Consider the following 20,306-nt stretch of genomic DNA (forward strand, 5'->3'; position numbering starts at 1 on the left):
AGAAACAAATTTACAAAAATTTGCAAAGTCTTCTACTAAAAAATATTCTTTTTAAAAAATTTTAAGCCAGCACCTTATTTGAGTTCCACCTTTTTAAAATTTATTTTGTTACCACGTAAAAAGGAAGACGGCCAAGAAGTAATTTAAGCTTATACCTCTTGCTTATCGGATAATCGGAGGACTAATTCAAAGAGTACTCTTTGTATCTCAATTGATGTGTACTTTTTTTAGTAACGAAAATATATTTTATTTTTTATTTAAAAATTAGTTAACTTTATATTTTTCATTCTATCTTTAATGAGATATTCCATAAACACGTAAATATTTATGGTCATTTTGGACTATAAACTTCAAATAAAATTTTTCTTAAATTTTATGTTCTATCAAATACGAATATTCTTTTTTCACAAAGAGAGATAAGGAGAAAGCCAAAGTTAGAGAAGTGTCATAAACAGGAATCTACAACAAAATAAGCCAATAAAGGATAAAAACGAAATAACTGACGTCAAGGAATGATGCAACATAATGCTTTGTAGAACTAATTATATACAGTTAAATGCAAGATTTGTTTCCAATTTTTTATGCCTACTTATTGGATATTGTTTGAGCTTACGACATGCCTGATATCATCTTCCTTTGAGCTATCCAAGCAACTTTTTGATAATGTTGACTATAGTTTCTTAAACATTCTCTACATATTTCTACTTGAGTAAATAAAGTCTTAGTAATATTTTTTATATAATTTGAAAATATATAATACACTATATTAAGAAATTAAGAAATCCATATCCAAATTTAGGAAATACACTTTCATTTTCTTTAAACAAATATTTTGATATAATACTCTTTCATTTTCTTTATTCAAATTGTAACTGATTATGAAAGATTACTTCGTCTCGATAAATCATCATTATCTAATTAAAGATAGATAATGGATGGGGTATCTTGTATGTCACATTTGAATTTGAATGGGTAAATTAAAGCGCAAATCAGTAAATGACCTAACTTAGTAAGCACCTTCTTCCATGAGAATATGAGATTAGGCCAACCATTTCTTATGGGATAATTAAATAGTCATCCAAAAGTAATTAGTACGTCAATCAAATTTTAGATTAGTTTATCTACGTGGTAATCTCACATCAAAACTTCAACCGAAAGCTCGACTACCCAATACTAATATAGATAGATTATTGCAAATTTTTGTCAATCCCTATAGAGATAGTGGCACTAATTTCTCATTTATGAATGACATAAATCTAAAACGAATTTAACTTTTATGGATAGATAGTGTAATGAACTATTATACTATAAGTATAATCCAAACCTATTGTATCGAGTAGCCAGTTTTATTTTTCAGGTGATTAATATTATTTATTATGAACAAATATATACTCATATTGTAGAAGTTAAACCAGTAAAATTTTCTTAAATTTTAAACTATATCCATATATAATTTTCATCAATTTTGCACCCGATATAGAATATATATAAAACCGACAATAGAGGTCATAATCAGAATTACCTAAGGATAATGTAAGCAAATGGTACCCACACTTAGATACACAGCATAGGCAAGTGATGACATATTTTAACGTAAGCCACAAACTTATGTTACGCGTATTATTATATCGTAACTGCCGTTGATACCCACCACCTTATAATTAGCCCCCACCCCCCTACCTACCTACAACCTCTCGTATATATATACACATTCACATCCGACTTATGTATACATCCTACACTACATATAATCCTATATATCTCTATGTACAATATCTAAGCGACACAAGAAAAAAAAACTAAAGAAAATCATAGCTACAATCTCTCTTTCTTCTTCTTCTTCTTATTATTATTATTACGTTTTTGACCATGCAACAAGCACTTCCTTACAAATCATCATGTTTATCTTTAACCTTACAAGATCCCAAACCCCTCAACCAAATGAATCATAGTACCAGCAGCAGCAGCAGTAGTACTTCTATGTATGTCAAAGGTTCAAAAGAGGAATTGAAGAACATGGTTAAAGACAACGCTGTTATAGTTGTTGGTAGACGAGGTTGTTGTATGAGCCATGTTGTCAAACGTTTGTTGCAGTGTTTGGGAGCTAATCCTGCTATTTATGACATTGAGGAACAAGATGAAAATGAGGTTATTGATGAGCTGGAGAATATTGTCGCCGCCGTCGACGGCAGTGATGATCGGAAAGAGGGTGGTCGTTTGCAGTTGCCGGCGGTGTTTGTCGGAGGAGAATTGTTTGGAGGTTTGGATCGGATTATGGCTGCTCATATTACTGGCGAGTTGACTCCTGTATTGAAACAAGCTGGAGCCTTGTGGCTTTGATTTCTTTTTTTTCTTTTTTTTTCTTTCTCTGCTACTAGTAATTTCGACTAATTGTTGAAGTTAAATTCTTTTCCTTTCTCCTCTTTTTTGTTTTTCTTTTCCTTTTTGGCCGTTGCCAAATAAATCAAACTTGGCAGATGTGGAAATTCTTGAACGGAGTACAAATTAATTATGGTAGCTTAAATGGAGAGGTGAGCACTCGGATTAAGACATAGTTGTTGTTGTATAAAAAAGTTACGGATAATTTCAATTACAAAAGTTGGGGTTAGAATAGTTAAACCGAAAATGGGGAGCTGCTCAAATATAGATAGTTGGTTTTGTGTTTTAGCCTTCGCCTTGATTGGTGCTGTGCTTTTTACTTAGTAAATTGCAGGTTGCATATAATAATTCAGTTGGTTAGTAGTGGCTTCTAAACTATAAACTTGTGATATTGAGATTTGGATCTTTTGGAAATTATAATTTGGCTACTTGTAACTCTCTGCTTTTGAGAAAAAAGCCAAGAGAATGGTCGTTGCAGGTTATATTATTTGATCTAATTTCCTAATTACTTGTATTTGTTTGAGTTGTTGACTAGTGAATAGTGCTTCTTCTCGGGTCCCCACTCTTAAACCAGTGACATGTATTACTCCGTCCGTTCCAATCCGTAGACACGGAGTTTAAGAAAAAATGAAGATTTTTGGAATGCGTAGTTCTAAACAAGTCAAAAAGGATTCAGAGTACAAACAGAAAATAGGTTCAGTTTTTCCACAACGCCGTTTGCCAAACTATAAAATAAAACAAAGGGAAGGAAAAGAAAACCTAACAAACATAAGATATTGGGGAGAATGACCCTTACTTTGATCTCACCAAATCTTCCATCTCTATCTTCAAATTTCAAAGTCTGCAGCAAATAGTGTGTTTGGTATGACGAAGCCAGTGTGAAAACTACTTTTGATGTTTGGTTGGTGAATGGAAATATTATCTAAAAAATATATACTGATATATTAGAGATCAGTACTGTTATTAGTAAATTGGAAAGTAAATTACAAAATATTTTTGAGCAACAAATATTGTGTCTTTCCTCTAAAGACAAGTGGAAATGTTTTACTCAAAAAATTACCTCTGCTATACCAAACACTATAAAATAACTTTACCATAAAATATATTTTGGTGAAAAATACTGTCACACAAAACACACCCAATCTCATTGTAATTGGCTCTTATCATTCCAATTGATTTTTCTCAAATTATTTAATAATGGAATGCAACAAAACCGGGTAAAACAAAATAATTACTGATGATTCTTATAGTTTATTACAACTAATTGGAATTGGAATATATTCATTGACTATAACGTCTCCAGCAGAAATTGGCAGTTGTTCAAGATCATCACTGTTGTAGACCACTTTCTATATACAGGGTTTAAGGAGAAAGGATCAAGCAGGCAAAGGCAAACATAAGGTGGTGCTCATTTTGAAAATATTTCTTCACTCTTTCGTTTTTCATTCTCAAAACAAGAAAAAGAAAAAGAAAAGAGCAGAAAAATCTGGTACATAGTTCAAATGTAGAAACTTTGCTTTAGAAATACTCTCCATATTGGGACAAATCAGGAAATGACTAGGGTGCTTTCATGTTCTCCACTAGAACTTGAGAATTGGGCAATAACTGAGATGCACCATAGGTTTCCCTAGAGGTTACTAGTGGGTTTCTCTTCAAGAAACAAAGAACTGATCGCCATAAATTCCACAATTTGACTACTGATCCTTGCAATAAACAAAACCTTAAGAATTTACTTCGGTATCACAGCTTCAGTTGACCAAATTGGATTTTTAATACGAGTTGTAGAAGCGCTGAAAATCAGAATTTGATATTTCGTGCTGTGATTTGAGTTTAACATGGAAAAAGGCCAAACATGTAAGATGAGACTGTTAGAGCCTCAACGCATCATTCCAAAGTTCAGTTACAATGTGTCAAACCATGAATCAAAATCATCCATAATCTTAGACTTGGAGACAGGTTGAGAAGCAGAGGGTGTATGACCAGCATTAGAGTTTACCTCATTAGATGGCAAACCATCATTTTTGTTAGTTACCGTGGATGTTACTCTGAGAAGGTCATCCAGTGAGTCATCCAGACCGAGATCCGATATTGCAGGTTTAGCCAAATCATGGTCTCTCTTGGGCTGGCTGGAGACCTCCGACCTAGATGAAGTCCCTTCTAATAATGGAGTTGGTGTTCCTGCTTGTGCCACGGAACAAGGAGTACTAGACTGATCAATTGCATTAGTGGATTCAGAAATTTCAATCTCAGTGACTGAATCAAGAAGCATGTCAAGCTCTGCTTCTGCAGCTGTTGACTTAAATGCAAACGGTTTCTTCGCAACAGAACTCGTGTTTAATTCTGAAGCACACAGTAGTGAATCATTTATTCCAGCTCCTTCAGATTTTCCAGCCTCGTCCCCATAAGCACTCAAAGGGTTAGAGGGCTCATCAGCTGAAGTTGGATGCCAACTGCTGCCGGTTGTGGTGCCCAGATGCGAGAATTCAGAATGCTGATGTCTGTTTTTGTTGCCTTCATAGACACTAGTGGAGGTCAATGAATTGGAATCTTTTTCCGCGGTTGAACTCTTGCTTGAAGATAGACCCCCTTGACATTTCTCTTCAGCTGCTGCTTGCGACGCCTCGGAGCACTGCCAGTTATGCAGTACATGTATTAGACTAGATTACGAGATACTACAAAGACATCCTACAGGAATTCACAAAAATAAAATTTTACACAAATATTGAACATTCTGAACTATAAAGTACTTGATTATCTTATTAGCTAGAAGGCCGAGAAAGGTACAGATTATTCTGAACTATAGTATACTCTATATATGATGTAATGTAAATCGCTATTTCTTTGGATTTACAATGGACAGCCTGGAGTCACAAACATCAAGACGGTCTCAAGCAGTAACTATACACAGTCATTAAATATGACAACAGCCAAAATTTCAGTGTCCAACACAAACTACAGAATGAAAAGAAGAAATGAGGTAATGCTGCATTCAACTTAACATGATAGTTTAGAAAGGCATTGTGTGACTGCAGCACATTCTAATCAACCGAGAAGGTATTATAGCTGACATCCCAAAACGACTAAACATAGAAAACAAGGTTATCTTGCAGGGTAAAGAGGAAATTGACTAGAATTTAAAAGCCTTACCAAAAAAAAAAAAGCTCAATAATGGAACACATGTCGCTAAATATACATACTATATAAGACGAGAAATCATTTTATGCTATTTTAGCACACTGAAGCAGTAACATAATAAATTTTTTGGAGTAGCTGGAGAGGAAACCATATATCTTTTGATGATTCACCTGCATCATATATACTAATGCAGGACTTTTCTATGAACAGACATTGCCGCATCTCAATTAAATGAGAGGCCCCATGTTTCCAGCATATATAACCATTAACCAACATTAAATTTTGGGAGATATAACATAGAAGGAAATCATAGATAAAAGTACATACTGGTTCCAAAGGAAGAAGATCTGGTTCAATGAAAAGCCTCTCTGATAGACTTGCTCTTTCAAGCTGCTCTGAAAGAGCATGCAGGTCAAGTGAAAGAAATGATGCCTGCAAATATAAGAATGGCATAGTTATCATTGAGTTTAACCACATGGTAGTCTAGCATCTGGCTATCAACACAGGAAATAGTGAACGTCAATACACATCACATCATCAGGAATAGCTAGTGAGCAAGCATCTCTTGCATGTAAACAACTTTCTTGCCTTCATCAGCGGATAATCTTACTGTCAACTGATTGAGCCAAAACACATAAAGCATGTCTAATTTGACAGTCCATTGAAAGAATGATAGATTTTGCACTTAATTTATAAGGCAGCTACATTAACTGTTAGTAAATCTAATAAAGCATAGTTAACTTATGCATACAGAGGAGTCATCTATGGATAATTGGAAAATATTAGTGTAGCAAAAGGTACATGTTACAAAGCCATACGGTAAAGGAGTGGATTTTATTCAATCATAGCTTGATTTAGGAGGTTATGCAAATACACCTCCTTCTTCATACTACAGCTTCTGTTTCTATTTGCTTCCAATGAATCAGCAGGGTCTGAGACTGACCAACCACCTATTTAGGTGGATTAAGGAAGAAGTCTCGGTGACTTGCAAAGATAAAAGTAAAATTCTTCATGTTAATCTTGCCAGAAGTCTGTATGGTCTGACACTAGTCTTCTTAAATTGATGGAAATTCAAATAAGGAAATTGTTTTGTTAAATAGTTGTCCCACATTGTTGTATAAAAGTTATTCTATGCCTTTTGGGTTGGGTGCTCATATTAGTTCACATGGTATGAAAAGCCATATTTTGCAAGCCCATTCTAATGCCTCGTGAGTCCACATTAAAGTCCATGTCTGGATTCAGGAATGAGATTATACGTGCTGGAGGATGTTAAGGTAGATATGTCATACGTTGGGAGTAAAAACGCATCCAAAGAGTTTTAAAAACGTCTAGGCCACTTCATCGAGTGTCTTAATTTTTGAGTTGGATACTTAGATCTTTTGGTATTAGAGCTTGGGTTCAAATCTCATCACCACCCATAAACAAAAACATTTTCATGTTCCTGGCTCAAGAAAATCAGCCTACATGTAAGGAGGCTTGTTCAAGATCAAAATAAAAGATAAAAGTATCTCCTACTAATAGCTTAGACTTTTAAATTAGATTGTTTTAAAAGGCACGAAGAAACAAATTCAGATTGTAAAATTCAATTGCATGTATTACTTGTATTCCTGGAAGGATGGGAAAACTATTTTTAATTTGCATGATGCGCTAGACTTGCTAGAATATTTAGGAATTTGATGTATTCAAGCCTAGCTTACTTTTTTTTGTAATTCCCCAGAGCTTGATACAGTTTTTTAATAAAATCTTACCAAATGAAAAAAAATTAGATCGTCACAATTTAAAATGACATAGCAGGAAAACTATGTAATGATTATCTCAAGATTATACTACTCATTAGAATCGTCACAACCTAATAATGATATAGCAGGAAAGATCCGTACCAACTAACAATCAGCTAAAGATTATGCTTCTCACTGGAAATCTCAGGCTTGGCTTTTCTTTAACCACGATAAAGCCAAAAATCTCGGGCTTAGATGACCTTACAACAAAGAATAGCAAAGAGAATGCACATGGACGAAGGCAACAGGGGCCAATGGGTGTAATTGAACCGACTACCTTTTGGCTTATGTAGACACACATCATAGTGCCAAGACTCATCCTCCTTAGTTCTAAATATACAGTAGAACAATATATAAAAGTATACTCCCATCATTCCAATTTATATGAATCTATTTCCTTTATAGTCCATTCTTTTAAGAATGGCCCATCTAAATTTGGAAACAATTAACTTAAATTTCGCATTTTACCCGTTATGACAAGCTTTTACAGCGATACAATCTAAAACACAAGTTTCAAAAATTTTATAAATGCTATGGCACGTTTAAGACCACAAGTTTCAAAAGTTTTCTTTTTTCCTTCTTACCCTCTATGTCCAATCAAATAGATTCACATAAATAGAAGCTGAGGGAGTATATAGTAATACTAACAATAGATTCACATAAATAGAAGCTGAGGGAGTATATACTAATACTAACCTTAGGCTTAATTCAATCCTGAATGCTAGCTCATTAGATGAGGACAAGTGGACAATAACCCATTCTACAACCAATGTGGAAAATGCCTGCCGCACGCATATGACTGGACATTTGGAGCACACCCTTGCGTAAACCAAGAACGAGGATGAATCTGGCTCTGATAGTGATACCATGTTAAGAAAATAGACGTTGTGCCTAACTCGATCACAAAATCTAGCGTGTGAGGTGAGGTTGCCCAAAACCATATAAGGAGACAATATCCCACTATTTCAGCCAATATGGAAAACTTAACACTAAGCACACACCCGCTACCATAAGGTCGCAGTGGGTACTGCGATGTCTGCCCAACAATTTGCTTCTAGTTAACAAACTAGGACATACGCGACATTTTCAGTCATTAAAAATTTGGAATATAGGGCATACATATGCATCCTAATTACTTAATCCTCCTTCTAAGGTTATTATAGCAATTCATCCAAATTCTCAGCTTGTGGAATAGGAATGCTTATGGCATCCCACAAGAAGAAGGTTCATATACCGAACAAGTTGCAAGACATGGACAAGGCTGGACCAAAGAAGTTCGTCAGAGTTGGAAACAAAAAGAAAGTTGAAGGAGTTTCTGGAGGTAACTGAGATATCTTGGAGATGAAAATCCAGATGTATTGCCAAGAAATAAGGAGACAGAAATCTTTCTCCAAAAAAAAAAGGAGACAGAAACATCAAACTTTTTTAGAAAATGAAAAATATACAAAGAGATACAATCATATAGATAAGCTGAAAGTGGAGGAAGATTGTCACTGATCTTATAGGTATAAGCGAGGAGATATTATGGTTTTGTACCAAACTGTTTCAACAGGAAGAGCATTGCCGAGTTGCGGCTAATTTTTAAAAATGGTAATTTACCAGTTTTGTCTTTCGGAAACAGCCTCTCTACCCTTCCGGGGTAGGGGTAAGGTCTGCGTACACTCTACCCTCCCTAGACCCCACTTGTGGGATTTTACTGGGTTGTTGTTGTTGTTGTTGGTAATTTACCAGTTTTACGCGAGGGAGGCAGAGTGTGGCTACAAAAACCATTCAGTGAAAAAGAAGTGAAAGAGTTTGCAAAGGTACGTGATGGTGATAAGACCCCAAGTTCATATGGAGACACAATGCATTTTATAAAAAATACCGGTTAAGTGATTAAGAAAGATTTCATGGATGTTCTTCATACACCTGATTTTATGGATATTTTTAGTCACTTCTATCAACTTGAATTCACTTAGAGGAGTTTTTAAGCATCTTACAAAATTTTGGTATATTTATAGGTTTGCAAAGAAAAATGTTTCCATTTGTAACCGATGTTATCAACATAAAAGTCATGAGGAACATATTAATCTGTGTTCCTGCAATATGTGGTGGCAAATCAGCTATGCGTTTGTCCCTTAGGCTATGTGGATTTAACTTGATTATGCAATGTTCGTGTAGAGTACCCTTTTACGTGGCTAAGAAAGGCGGGTGGAAAAATAAAGCAGATGTATGGAATATAAATTATTTTCTTTTAAATAACCAAAACCCTGTGCTAGCTGGACTGACCTTAGTCACAAGTTTAAAACACATGGGGAGCATGGGCCCACTTCTCTACCCTACTTACACATAGTACCAGGCTTCTATCAGCGGCAGCGTTCAAACCCGTGACATGCGCTCAACATAACGTATTGTGCTTCCTTACCACTGAACAAAAGCCCTCGGGGAAACACAGTTTCTGTCTGTATATATTTTGGGTTAATCTAGAAGGAGATGAATCAGAATTGTTTCGAAGGACGAGCTGAACCAGTACATAGGCTCAAATACAAATTCCTCTATTTTTGGCTTATGGTGTAACATGGCAAATCTATGTGACTTAGATACTTCACTTGATTTATCCATATAATGTGGACCCCACGATTAATGTCAAGCTAAGTTCTTGTAACTGTAGATATAATGAAATGCTGTTTGAGGAATAAATTGCTTGCTTACAAGAAAGATTACAGTTCATTTGTTCCTTCCCACGGTTTTTCTATTAAAACAATAGAATCAAGAACAAAACCATTGTAATAAGTTTCTAGCCTAACCTAAATGTTTGTGGCATTGAAAACAGAGATTAATTGTAATAAAAGAATGGTATCAGCATCCCAAATTGCTATCCTTACAATTCCAGAAAATAACAGCAGAAAAGAAGACCAAAGATCATCCCATTGACTGAGATTAGAAAAATCACCTTAGTCGGAGGAGGTGCCTTATCTTCCATTGCAAAATTGTCTTCCGCTATCCATGACAACTTGCTTTGTCCTTTGGCAGAGAGTAATGCACCAAGCCCCTGATAAAAGTCTAAAAGATATTGAGTCAGTGCACTATAACTTTGCAAAAGGAAATTTCTAGACTGGCAGAGCCACAGAAAGACTTGAAATACGGGAGTCTGCCCAAAATTTCGTAGTGTAACAACAATAACTGAGCAATGAATTTAAGTTGCAATAAAATTGAAGACAAACCTTCACATTATCAAGCATTACATTGAGGTGGTAAACTAGTAAAAATCAACAACTTAGACAAAGTACAGCCAAGATAATATATCATTATTGAAACATCAGTTTTAAAACTATGTTTCTGAATCTAAACATGCGTGAGACTGCTCAAAAGCAGTATGCATACATAAAAGTTGTGGGACAAAGCATTACCATCTAAAACATCATCATATAAAGGAATACTCTCTGAAGAATATTGAAAGTGAGCCTGAGCCTCGGAAAGCAAATACGCATAATCTGCTCCTTTACTTTTCGGCACGACCACATCACTTGCCTTACTTGCACCTCCCTGAGGTGCAATTTCAGAATCAGAATCATATTCTTCTTCATACCGATCCCAATTCGAAGGGAGCTTCGATTTAGGTTTTTCCTTCACTTGCTTTTCAGTAGGCTTCTTATCACCGGCAGTAGAAGTGCCAGAACCAGCGGAAGAACCCTTAGATGCATGATGTGGATTATGCTTCTTATTTAGATGTAATGAATGAGCTCTCTTCGACTTTGCCAATGCTTTTGCATCCATTTTTCAACTGTAGAACTCCCAATTTCAGTCAGGATACTTGATTCTGGATCCAGGTTTGGAAGAAAGGTTTTAGGTTCGGGCCCTTCGACCGGGTGCCGGTGAAGTGTAAATGACATAAGTAGCCACTTTTAAGAATGTTTCAGTTTATGATATACCAAGAAAGATGTACTTTTAAGAATGTTATTTAAAATATATTTAAATATTAATCAATTTTACTTAAATTTCAAGATACGACATCCTAGAGTTGAGGATATTGTATCCTAAAGTTCGAAAATTGTATCCATAAGTTCTAATCTTATGTCCTGAATACTTAATCCTGAAGTTTGGGTGAAATGACTAATTTTTAAATATATTGTAAATGGTGAATATATATATATATATATATATATATATATATATATATATATAATATTGGTTGACCAAAATAGCCCTAAAATACATAAATTTAAAGGTTACTTTAGTAAAACATAATAGAAATAGATTTCTAATTAAGTATTATATATCTGGATTTTGATGCCTAAAGGATTAGAAAAGCACATGAACAAAACTTATATAATCAAATCAAATAGCACAACTTTCACCATAATTTGTCCTACTAAAAAAGCTTCTGTCGAAATAAAAAACATTTCCTCAAACTATCACCATAATATCAAGACCCTTCTTATAAATTGCTTCAATATCAAATTGTCCCCTTGGAAGTCAATTAAAAAAATTCGAAACTTCTCTTCATAGAGGTTCTCAGCTAGAATCTCCTACTCCTTAGCCACCATATATATTGTTATTACTCCGTTGCCTCACGAAGAGAAAAAGTATCTATTAACAACGTTAGTATCATCGAAACGGACAATTACAACAATGGACGCGTGATAGTGCATTGGGTTTGATGAATTTTTTGATGTTGCCCAACATTGATAGTTCCTCAAATGTGGAGAAAAATATTAAAAATATGAGCGATGGTTCTAAGTTTGAAGATTATATTGGATAATAACTTAAACATCCATAATTAATATCTGAGCTAATTTTGCTGCTCATGGAAGTGTCATTGCGATCTTGGGTGTTTGTTATATTCTGCATTATTGTGTTTTGGAGAAGAAAATTACAATATGAATGATAATCATAACCTTAGTAAGTACGTTGTGCTCGAGGAAGATGTCAAGGTATTCCCTTTGACAATTTTCGATGAAGAAAATCAAGATGACAAAACTCCCTTAATTACTTAGGCCTATGTTTGAGGTTGACTGTAAAATGGATGGAACTGGAATTTAAGGTCGATAAATTATCATGTCATCTAGCATATTGTCCAAGTTGGATTAGTATTTACTATGTACTCACGATAAATTCCTAAATATTAGGTGAATATGGATTCGTACATGATTTGCTATCTATCGTAATATTCTTTAAAAGTTTTCGTTATCTCACTTAAACTCCACAACATAGTTACATTATTTCAACTAATTATAATTATTTGAAAGGATAAGAAAATTTAGACGTCAAAATAATCAAGAAGAGTAAAAGTAGTTTCGCAGTTGAATTCAACGTCATAAATATTAATCCGTTCAAAACTTTAAAAATTAATTGTAATATCCAAAAGTTTAAAAAACTAATTATAATCAAAATTATATAAATCATCAAATGAACTAACAAATTGTAAAAAGTTTATTAACAATTCATGTTGGAGCTTCGTGCTACACGAATATTAAAATATAAAATATTGAACAATGAAAATATTATCAAAATATTAATCTATTCTTATACTCTCATATGCATTAATCTTAACATAAATTTATAAGTTATTTTTGTTAAAATTGAGTAGAAATAGACTTCTGATTCGGTACTACATGTGGATTTTAGTGCCTAAACAAAGATTGGCTACTAAGTATCTACTTGGATTAGAAAAACACATTAAAAATTTAAATTTATTACTCCCTTTGTTTAATTTATGTGAACTTATTTCCTTTTTAGTTTGTGCCAAAAAGAATGATCTATTTCCTTATTTGGAAATAATTTACCTTTATGCAATGATTTATAGCTACACAAATACACCACAAGTTTAAAAATCTTCTCTATTTTCTTAAACTTCGTGCCCAGTCAAATGGGTTCACATAAATTGAAACGGAGTATGATTTTAAGTACACTAAACCTCCCGCACATCTATTTTTTTTAAAAATACTAGGAAGTACATGTAGGGCACTTCTGCGACCAATTTTAGCATATGCTCTTTCTCCTTATCTAATCTAGCCTATTTTGTATGTAATTTGAAACTCTTTTTAATCTATTAACGGGGTATTAAGAAGATATGTATAGTGTACTTTAAATTAATTTGAGAGTGATATTCATATTTATCGTCATATATATATATAAACATAGTTGGATCAATTAAAGTGAAAAAAAAAAACTCTATTTTTAGAGTTTTTAAAAGCAACAATGATAATAAAGCACACATGATATGAATTAGCTAAATAAGTGATGTTTTTAGCATCTTAATAAGACATAAATTGCATGAACACTTTTCACTATTACTATTGTACTTACTTTAGTTTTTTTTTATTTACATCTTTCTCTTTTGAGTTAGGGTGTTACGTGTGAAACACGTACGTATAAACTAATATTTTAAATAGCGTGTTTAAAAGTGGCTATTGCTGCACTTAGCCCTCCGGTGAAAAGTTTTGGGCCGGGCTGTTGTACTTTGGGTTTGAAAGCTAATTGGACGTCCAGTTGAGAGGGATTGGGCCGGGCTGTAGGACTTTGGGTTTAAAAGCCAATGGCTAAGAATTTGCTTAATTGCCAAATACTGATCATTCAATCATTCTTTGCAATTTGCTAAAGAACCATTGCAGATTGCTAAAGAATGTTTCAGTTAATATCAATTGCAAAGAGCAGCTTTTTTTATTCTCAATTGAAAAGCTTAGCCTAGTAGTCTACCTTATAAAATGCAAGAAGTGGGAGGAGGAAAAAACGCACATAGCTTCATAAGTTAAAAAGACAAGGCACCAAGTGAGCCTCTTTCAATGACTTTTTTATATCCAATATAAGAATTTATAATATTCAACGCCCTCTCGAACATGAAATATACATGGATTTTAATGTACTTTACGATTACGAGTATGAAAATGTGGTAGAAATGATACGATTCTAATGGGCTTCTATTTAGGAATTAGTCAATGCGTCTTGAATTTTAGTTTTTTAATTCAATTTTTTGGGACGAAAATATCCTAAATTGTCATGAAATTACGATTTTTAGTTCAAAATTTCAGGACAAAATAAGTATCGGTTAATCTCTAAATAGCATCCCTAAGAATGATTGTTTGTACACCTATCCCTATAAATGTGCTCGCTGAAAGATTGGTCTGACAACCTTGTAAAAGAATGGGCAAAGATCACTTTTAGCCCGCGGCTAAAACTATTTATATTCACTAGTCGCAAAAGTATATAAAATTTGTATTATTTACAGAACAAAGAAAGGTATATATATATATATATATATATATATATATATATATATATATATATATATATATTATTTATTTTAAGAGCGCTATACAATATCATTTTTTTTACCTAAAAGGAGCATTAAACCCAAACCTTAACACTAATTAGTGGAGTAGGTCAAAACGTTCATAGGGCCTTTTGGATGCCTTTTCTACCTGTTTAATGAATTATATAACTCCCAATAACATTTTGTTGGTGTGGGAAGCTCAAAATGAAAATTATATTATGGAGATTAAAAAAAAAAATAGAGCTTAGTGGAGGTAAGTTGGACGAATTGAAAATCTATTCTAGAAATATATAGCCGCAAAAATAGGGATCAATTTGTTTATTAATTAACTTCCCTCCATTCATTTGGCTGTGGCTAAAAATAAATGAAGAAAATAAGTCCCCCCATTACAAATGACAATCATAAGATAAGTTGCCGAGTTAAAATGATATATGATGTACTACTTCAGTATGTACGGGCATGTATCGAGAGGGGTTACTTATAAAGAATTTGAGTCATCTCATTCATTCTTTTTTAAGATTTTAGATCTAGTTTTCAAATTCTTTCACATACTACTACTAGTAGAGTCAAGTCAACATTTTTGATAATCCAACTTTTACACTCGTTAATTCACATTCAAGTCAATTAAAATTATATTGCACATACAAGAGAATAATATTGGGAGAAACATAATATGTGTCTCAAGTCGAGTATAATTTAATGTTCGAAGGAGTTTAATTTATAAAGGTTTCAAATTACGCCATTAATCATTTTAATTTCTTGGAGTGTTGAGCTCATAACCTTTCACATACATAAATAGAGATTGGATGGGGATGAGGATATATAGGAAGATGAAAAATTCATAAAAGATCTTTAATTTTGGCATAGAAATAAAAGGGAAATTACAACCCGAATGGATACTCTTCAATCATGGAATAACTTGAGGGAATGAGATGTGTGAAGTTGAGAATAGAATTTAGGTGAAGGGGAATTTTCCACATAGTTCTCTTCAAGTTATGAAATAAAGTTTGAAGAGAGAGAGAGAATTCATAGGTTGTACAGAGTTCAATATACAAGCATGTTGATCGTCATTATTCATGTGAATGAAACACTTTTAATAATATAAGAGATTAATTGTTAATTATGAGCATTACTTTTCCGTAATTTAATTTATAGAAGAATATTTTAAATGATGTCGACGCCCATAAATGGTAGAGAAATAAAAATTAACGGATTAAAAATACTTTCCATTATTATTTGATAGAAGTATGCCTATTGTGTACAGGTAAAATCGAGGGTAACGTCTACCCGGATTTTCCGGTGAAAAAATGGAGGAAGGGTATGGACGCACGAGATTGTAATCGAGGACAAAGACCCTTCGTATCGAGATCCAGGGAGAATGAACGATGTGCTTGTCATCATGTATGGTAAAGGGATGCACCCGGGGCCAAGAATGAGTCCTAAGACTCCGGGAAACACGGTAAACGGTTACGCATAGAGGGCCGTGATATTTGCACCCAACTGGATATCACGGCACGGATCTCGATCGATGTCAATTATGGATCAGTAATTACTCGGAAGGGAAGATTTTTACCTTTGTTAGACTTATACTAGGGATGAAACTCTCCTACTATATAAAAGAGAAGTTTTTCTTTTGTTAGACACATTGTTACACGCGAATAGAAGTAATACAAATTTATTTTATGCCTTTTAGCTATTGTTAAAGTTTTGCTCACTTGTTCTGTTCTTCATCCACGACCGGGCTTGAACCGAGGGCCTGACCAAGGACGAGGTCATTTATCAGTCTAAATTCAGGATTTATCATTGTATTGCAACTCATTTGGACGTTTATTTCACTTCTAACTCATTTATTTAATATTTTAATTGTTCGTGTTAGATTAAATCATATATCCTTAAAATCACATACAAATTTAATTGTTACCAAATTTTAGGGTAAATAGTTTGAGGCCTACCGTGGGGCTTAGGATAATAGTGATAATTTGATACGAATCTCCATAACACACCCTATTTTACGCTTTGTTCTTTGAAGTCTTGATTCCAGGTCAGCCCAAAAATATCAAACTCTCAGTCTGCTTACTTGAACGTTGATGTTGAATCTGGCCATCACGGCGAAAATAATAATTTGGTGCCCAGTAACGAGGTGCCCCTACCAATCCCAACGGTGTCCCAGCGGTCGATCAAGTCGATGCTAACTCGCAGGTGGCTATCAATGTCATTTTGCCAACTGATCCCGAAAATAGTATTCGCGGGGGACCCCAACCAACAACTTGAGAAGCTCCCGAAGGCGAAGGTAATGGGGCAAGCTTGCGGATAATCTTCAAAATGTGGCAGGCTCAACAGGCGGCGATAGCGCAGTTGCAGAATCAAAGCCACACCCCTAACAAGGTTGAGCCCAAACGATCCCGGAAAAGCACTCGAAGAGGCGAGCAAATTATCGAGAGACCGAGTGAAGCCGAGCCTAGGGTAAATACCGAGGTGATGAAGATGCTCGAAGAGTTAACAAAATGAGTGGAGTCGAGTGAGAAAAAGATTGAGGCTAATGACAAGAAGGTGAAAACATACAACTCCAGGGTTGGTCAGATCCTGGGGCACCGCCAATATTGAAAGGACCGGACTCCAAAATATTTATCTAGAAGACTTTTCCCCCGAGCGCGGCACCAAAGCCGATCCCAAAGAAGTTTCGTATGCCCGACATCCCCAAATATAACGGGACTACGGATCCAAATGAGCACGTACCTCCTACACATACGCAATCAAGAGGAACGATCTGAAAGATGATTAGATCGAGTCAGTATTACTGAAAAAGTTTGGAGAGACTTTGTCCAAGGAGCAATGATATGGTATCACAACTTGCCCCCAAATTCCATTGATTCATTTTCTATGCTTGCAGATACTTTCGTAAAATTCCATGTCGGGGCTATCAAGGTCGAAACTAGAAAGTTAAACCTTTTCAAGGTCAAACAGAGGGACAACGAGATGCTCACAGAGTTCGTGTCAAGGTTCTAAATGAAACAGATGGACCTACCTTCGGTTGCAGATGATTGGGCCGTTTAGGCGTTCATTTAGGGGCTCAACCCTCGAAGTTCCTTGGCCTCTCAATAGCTAAAATAAAATTTGGTGGAGTACCCGATAGTAACCTGGGCCTACGTCCACAGTAGGTACCAGTCAAAGATTAGGGTCGAGGACAACCAACTCGGCCCCCTTCTGAATCTGTTTATCCCATCAGAGATGATGATAGGTCTAAGAGGGCCATTGATCAAGAGCCAAGACCGGTCCGAGATCAGTATCAACCATACAGCGCAAACCAAAGGGGAAACAGATCCAGGTGGCATCCCGCAAGGAGCGAGAAGAGAAGCGATCGAGGGCCCGGTGGCCGAGGCCTGATGAGCAGAAATGGGTTCGATAGGCCGCTCGAGAGCAGGGAAGCACCGAGATTATCATAATACAACTTCAACGTGGATGATGCCAGCATTGTGTCAGCCATACGACGTATTAAAGGGACCAAGTGGCCCCGACCTTTGCAGTCCGATCCGACCTAGATAGATCCCAATTTGATGTGTAAATATCATGGCACTCACGGTCATAGGACCAAAAATTACCGACAATTAAGAGAAGAAGTTTTTCGATTATTCAACAACGGACACCTCCAAGAATTTATGAGTGATCGAGCCAAAAACCACTTCAGGAATAGGGACGCCAACAAACAGGTTGAACAAGAGGAGCCTCAGCACGTGATCAACATGATCATCGGAGGAGTCGATATCCCCCAAGGGCCAATGATAAAACACACTAAAGTATCTATCACAAGGGAAAAATGCACACGGGATTATGTCTCGAAGGGAGCTATTTCGTTCAGCAACGAAGATGTCGGGGGAATCGTACAGCCTCACAATAATGCTCAGGTAATATCCATACTAATCAATAAATTTTGAGTTAAACGTGTATGGATTGATCCAGGTATCTCGGCTAACATCATCGGATCGAGGGTCGTAGAGCAATTGGGATCCAGGTAACGTGTGTTGATTGATCCAGGTAGCTCGGCTAAGGATTCTTTCTCTTTGCCTAACATCGATCGAATAAACCTTTTCTCACTCTTATCAATTTTTTGACCAAAAATTTGAGATCATTTAGGATCTAATTGAGATCATTAAAATTGTCTTCCGAGTTGATTTTAAGGCTGGCTTCGATCACAACTTTCTAGAGAGAGAAAAAATTAAACGGGGTGGTTTTTTCTCATTTGTTTATGTATGACATCCAATTATTATATATATATATATATATATATATATATATATATATATATATATATATATATATATACACACACACACACACACACACACACATAATTAGAGATATTAGATATCCAAGTGGTAGAGATATTGTATACGGTCAAAACCGGGCTTGCTTTTCGTATGACTGATCGAGACTAGAACATGATAGGGCAAGGTTCAAACTCGTGTTATATCGAAACATGATGCGAAGTTAGATTGCCGAGCTCGTGACCCAAAGATCGATTAAGATCGAGATCGGCCAAGATCGAGACCGGCCATGATCGAGAACGAGCAAGATAGAGATCGAACGAGACCAAGGGAAGATTACCGAACCAAATAACGGAAAGCTAAAATATCCGCAATCGGAAGAGGATCGCGGAATAAATCCCGGCACGTATCAAGGAGAGGCCGATTAATTAGCCTATCATGGGATTTCTTACTGTATTTAGAATTGTACCAAGAGTAGGACTCCCCTACTATATAAAGGGGGTCTGATCATTTATAAGACACATGACATTTACGCAATACAAAGAAATATACTGCCTCTTTTTAGCTTTCAATATCTTGTTACTCTGTTCTTATTTCATTTGAACCTTCACTTGGTTCGAGGGTGACCGAACTCAAGGGCTGAGGATATTCGATTCGTTTGGTTCGCATTCATTTCTTTCACAGTCAATTTCAATATATATAAATATATATATTCAATTTGTGCCAAGTTATATTACGTATCCTTAAAACCGCGTATAAATTCAATTGTTACCCATTTTTTGGGTAAACAGTTTGGCGCCCACCGTAGGGCTAAGGATAATAGTGATCGCCCGGTACTAACTTTCGTAACACACACTACTTTGCACTTGTTCTTGTAAGTATCTTTGATTCCAGGCTAAAAAACAAAAAATATCAAACTCTCAATCAGCACCTCTACATGTTGACAACGTGTCCGGTCACAAAGGTAAAAATAACAACATAGCACCAGGTAACGAGATGTTGCTTGTTGATCTCGCTGGAATTCTGATTGCAGATCTGATCGACGCTAATTCGCATGTGGCTATCGATGCAAATTTGCCTACCGACCTCGACAATAGCATTCGTGGTGGAGCCCTGATGTTTTATACTTCAATACCACACAAGAGGGGGTAATTTGTGTGGTGCCTGATTTTCGCGTGCACTAATTATCGAATGACCTTGTTCATCTATGCGTTCCTTATACTACAGTTGCGGATGGACGCGATGGCCGGGCATGAGATACTCAGCTTTCTCGATGCCTACTCCGGGTACAACCAAATTCGGATGGACCCGGACAATCAACAAAAGACCTATTTAATTACCAAATTCTGCACCTACTGTTATAACTTAATGCCGTTTGGATTAAATAATACCGGTTCCACCTACCAATGTTGTAAACCAGATGTTCGAAGAAAAAAAATAGGGAAATCAACGAAGGTTTATTTTGACGATATGTTGGTCAAGTCCCTACGAGCAGAGGAC

General features: G+C 35.5%; 2 protein-coding genes across 2 annotated transcripts; one reads left to right on the plus strand and one right to left on the minus strand.

Annotated features, from left to right (window-relative positions):
- Positions 1-1,685: 1,685 nt before the first annotated feature.
- LOC107800971 (glutaredoxin-C9-like) lies at positions 1,686-2,478 on the plus strand. Its single transcript, XM_016624239.2, has one exon. The coding sequence runs from the start codon at positions 1,870-1,872 to the stop codon at positions 2,338-2,340; it is 471 nt and encodes a 156-aa protein (XP_016479725.1). The 5' UTR covers positions 1,686-1,869; the 3' UTR covers positions 2,341-2,478.
- A 1,680-nt stretch (positions 2,479-4,158) lies between these two features.
- LOC107800969 (uncharacterized) lies at positions 4,159-11,172 on the minus strand. Its single transcript, XM_016624238.2, has 4 exons — positions 10,682-11,172; positions 10,225-10,334; positions 5,842-5,946; positions 4,159-5,008 (listed from the first exon to the last, which is right to left on the minus strand). The coding sequence occupies exons 1-4, from the start codon at positions 11,046-11,048 to the stop codon at positions 4,280-4,282; spliced, it is 1,311 nt and encodes a 436-aa protein (XP_016479724.2). The 5' UTR covers positions 11,049-11,172; the 3' UTR covers positions 4,159-4,279.
- Between the last annotated feature and the right edge of the window lie 9,134 nt (positions 11,173-20,306).

This window comes from Nicotiana tabacum, chromosome 2, assembly GCF_000715075.1.
Source record: "Nicotiana tabacum cultivar K326 chromosome 2, ASM71507v2, whole genome shotgun sequence".
Taxonomy (NCBI): Eukaryota; Viridiplantae; Streptophyta; class Magnoliopsida; order Solanales; family Solanaceae; genus Nicotiana; species Nicotiana tabacum.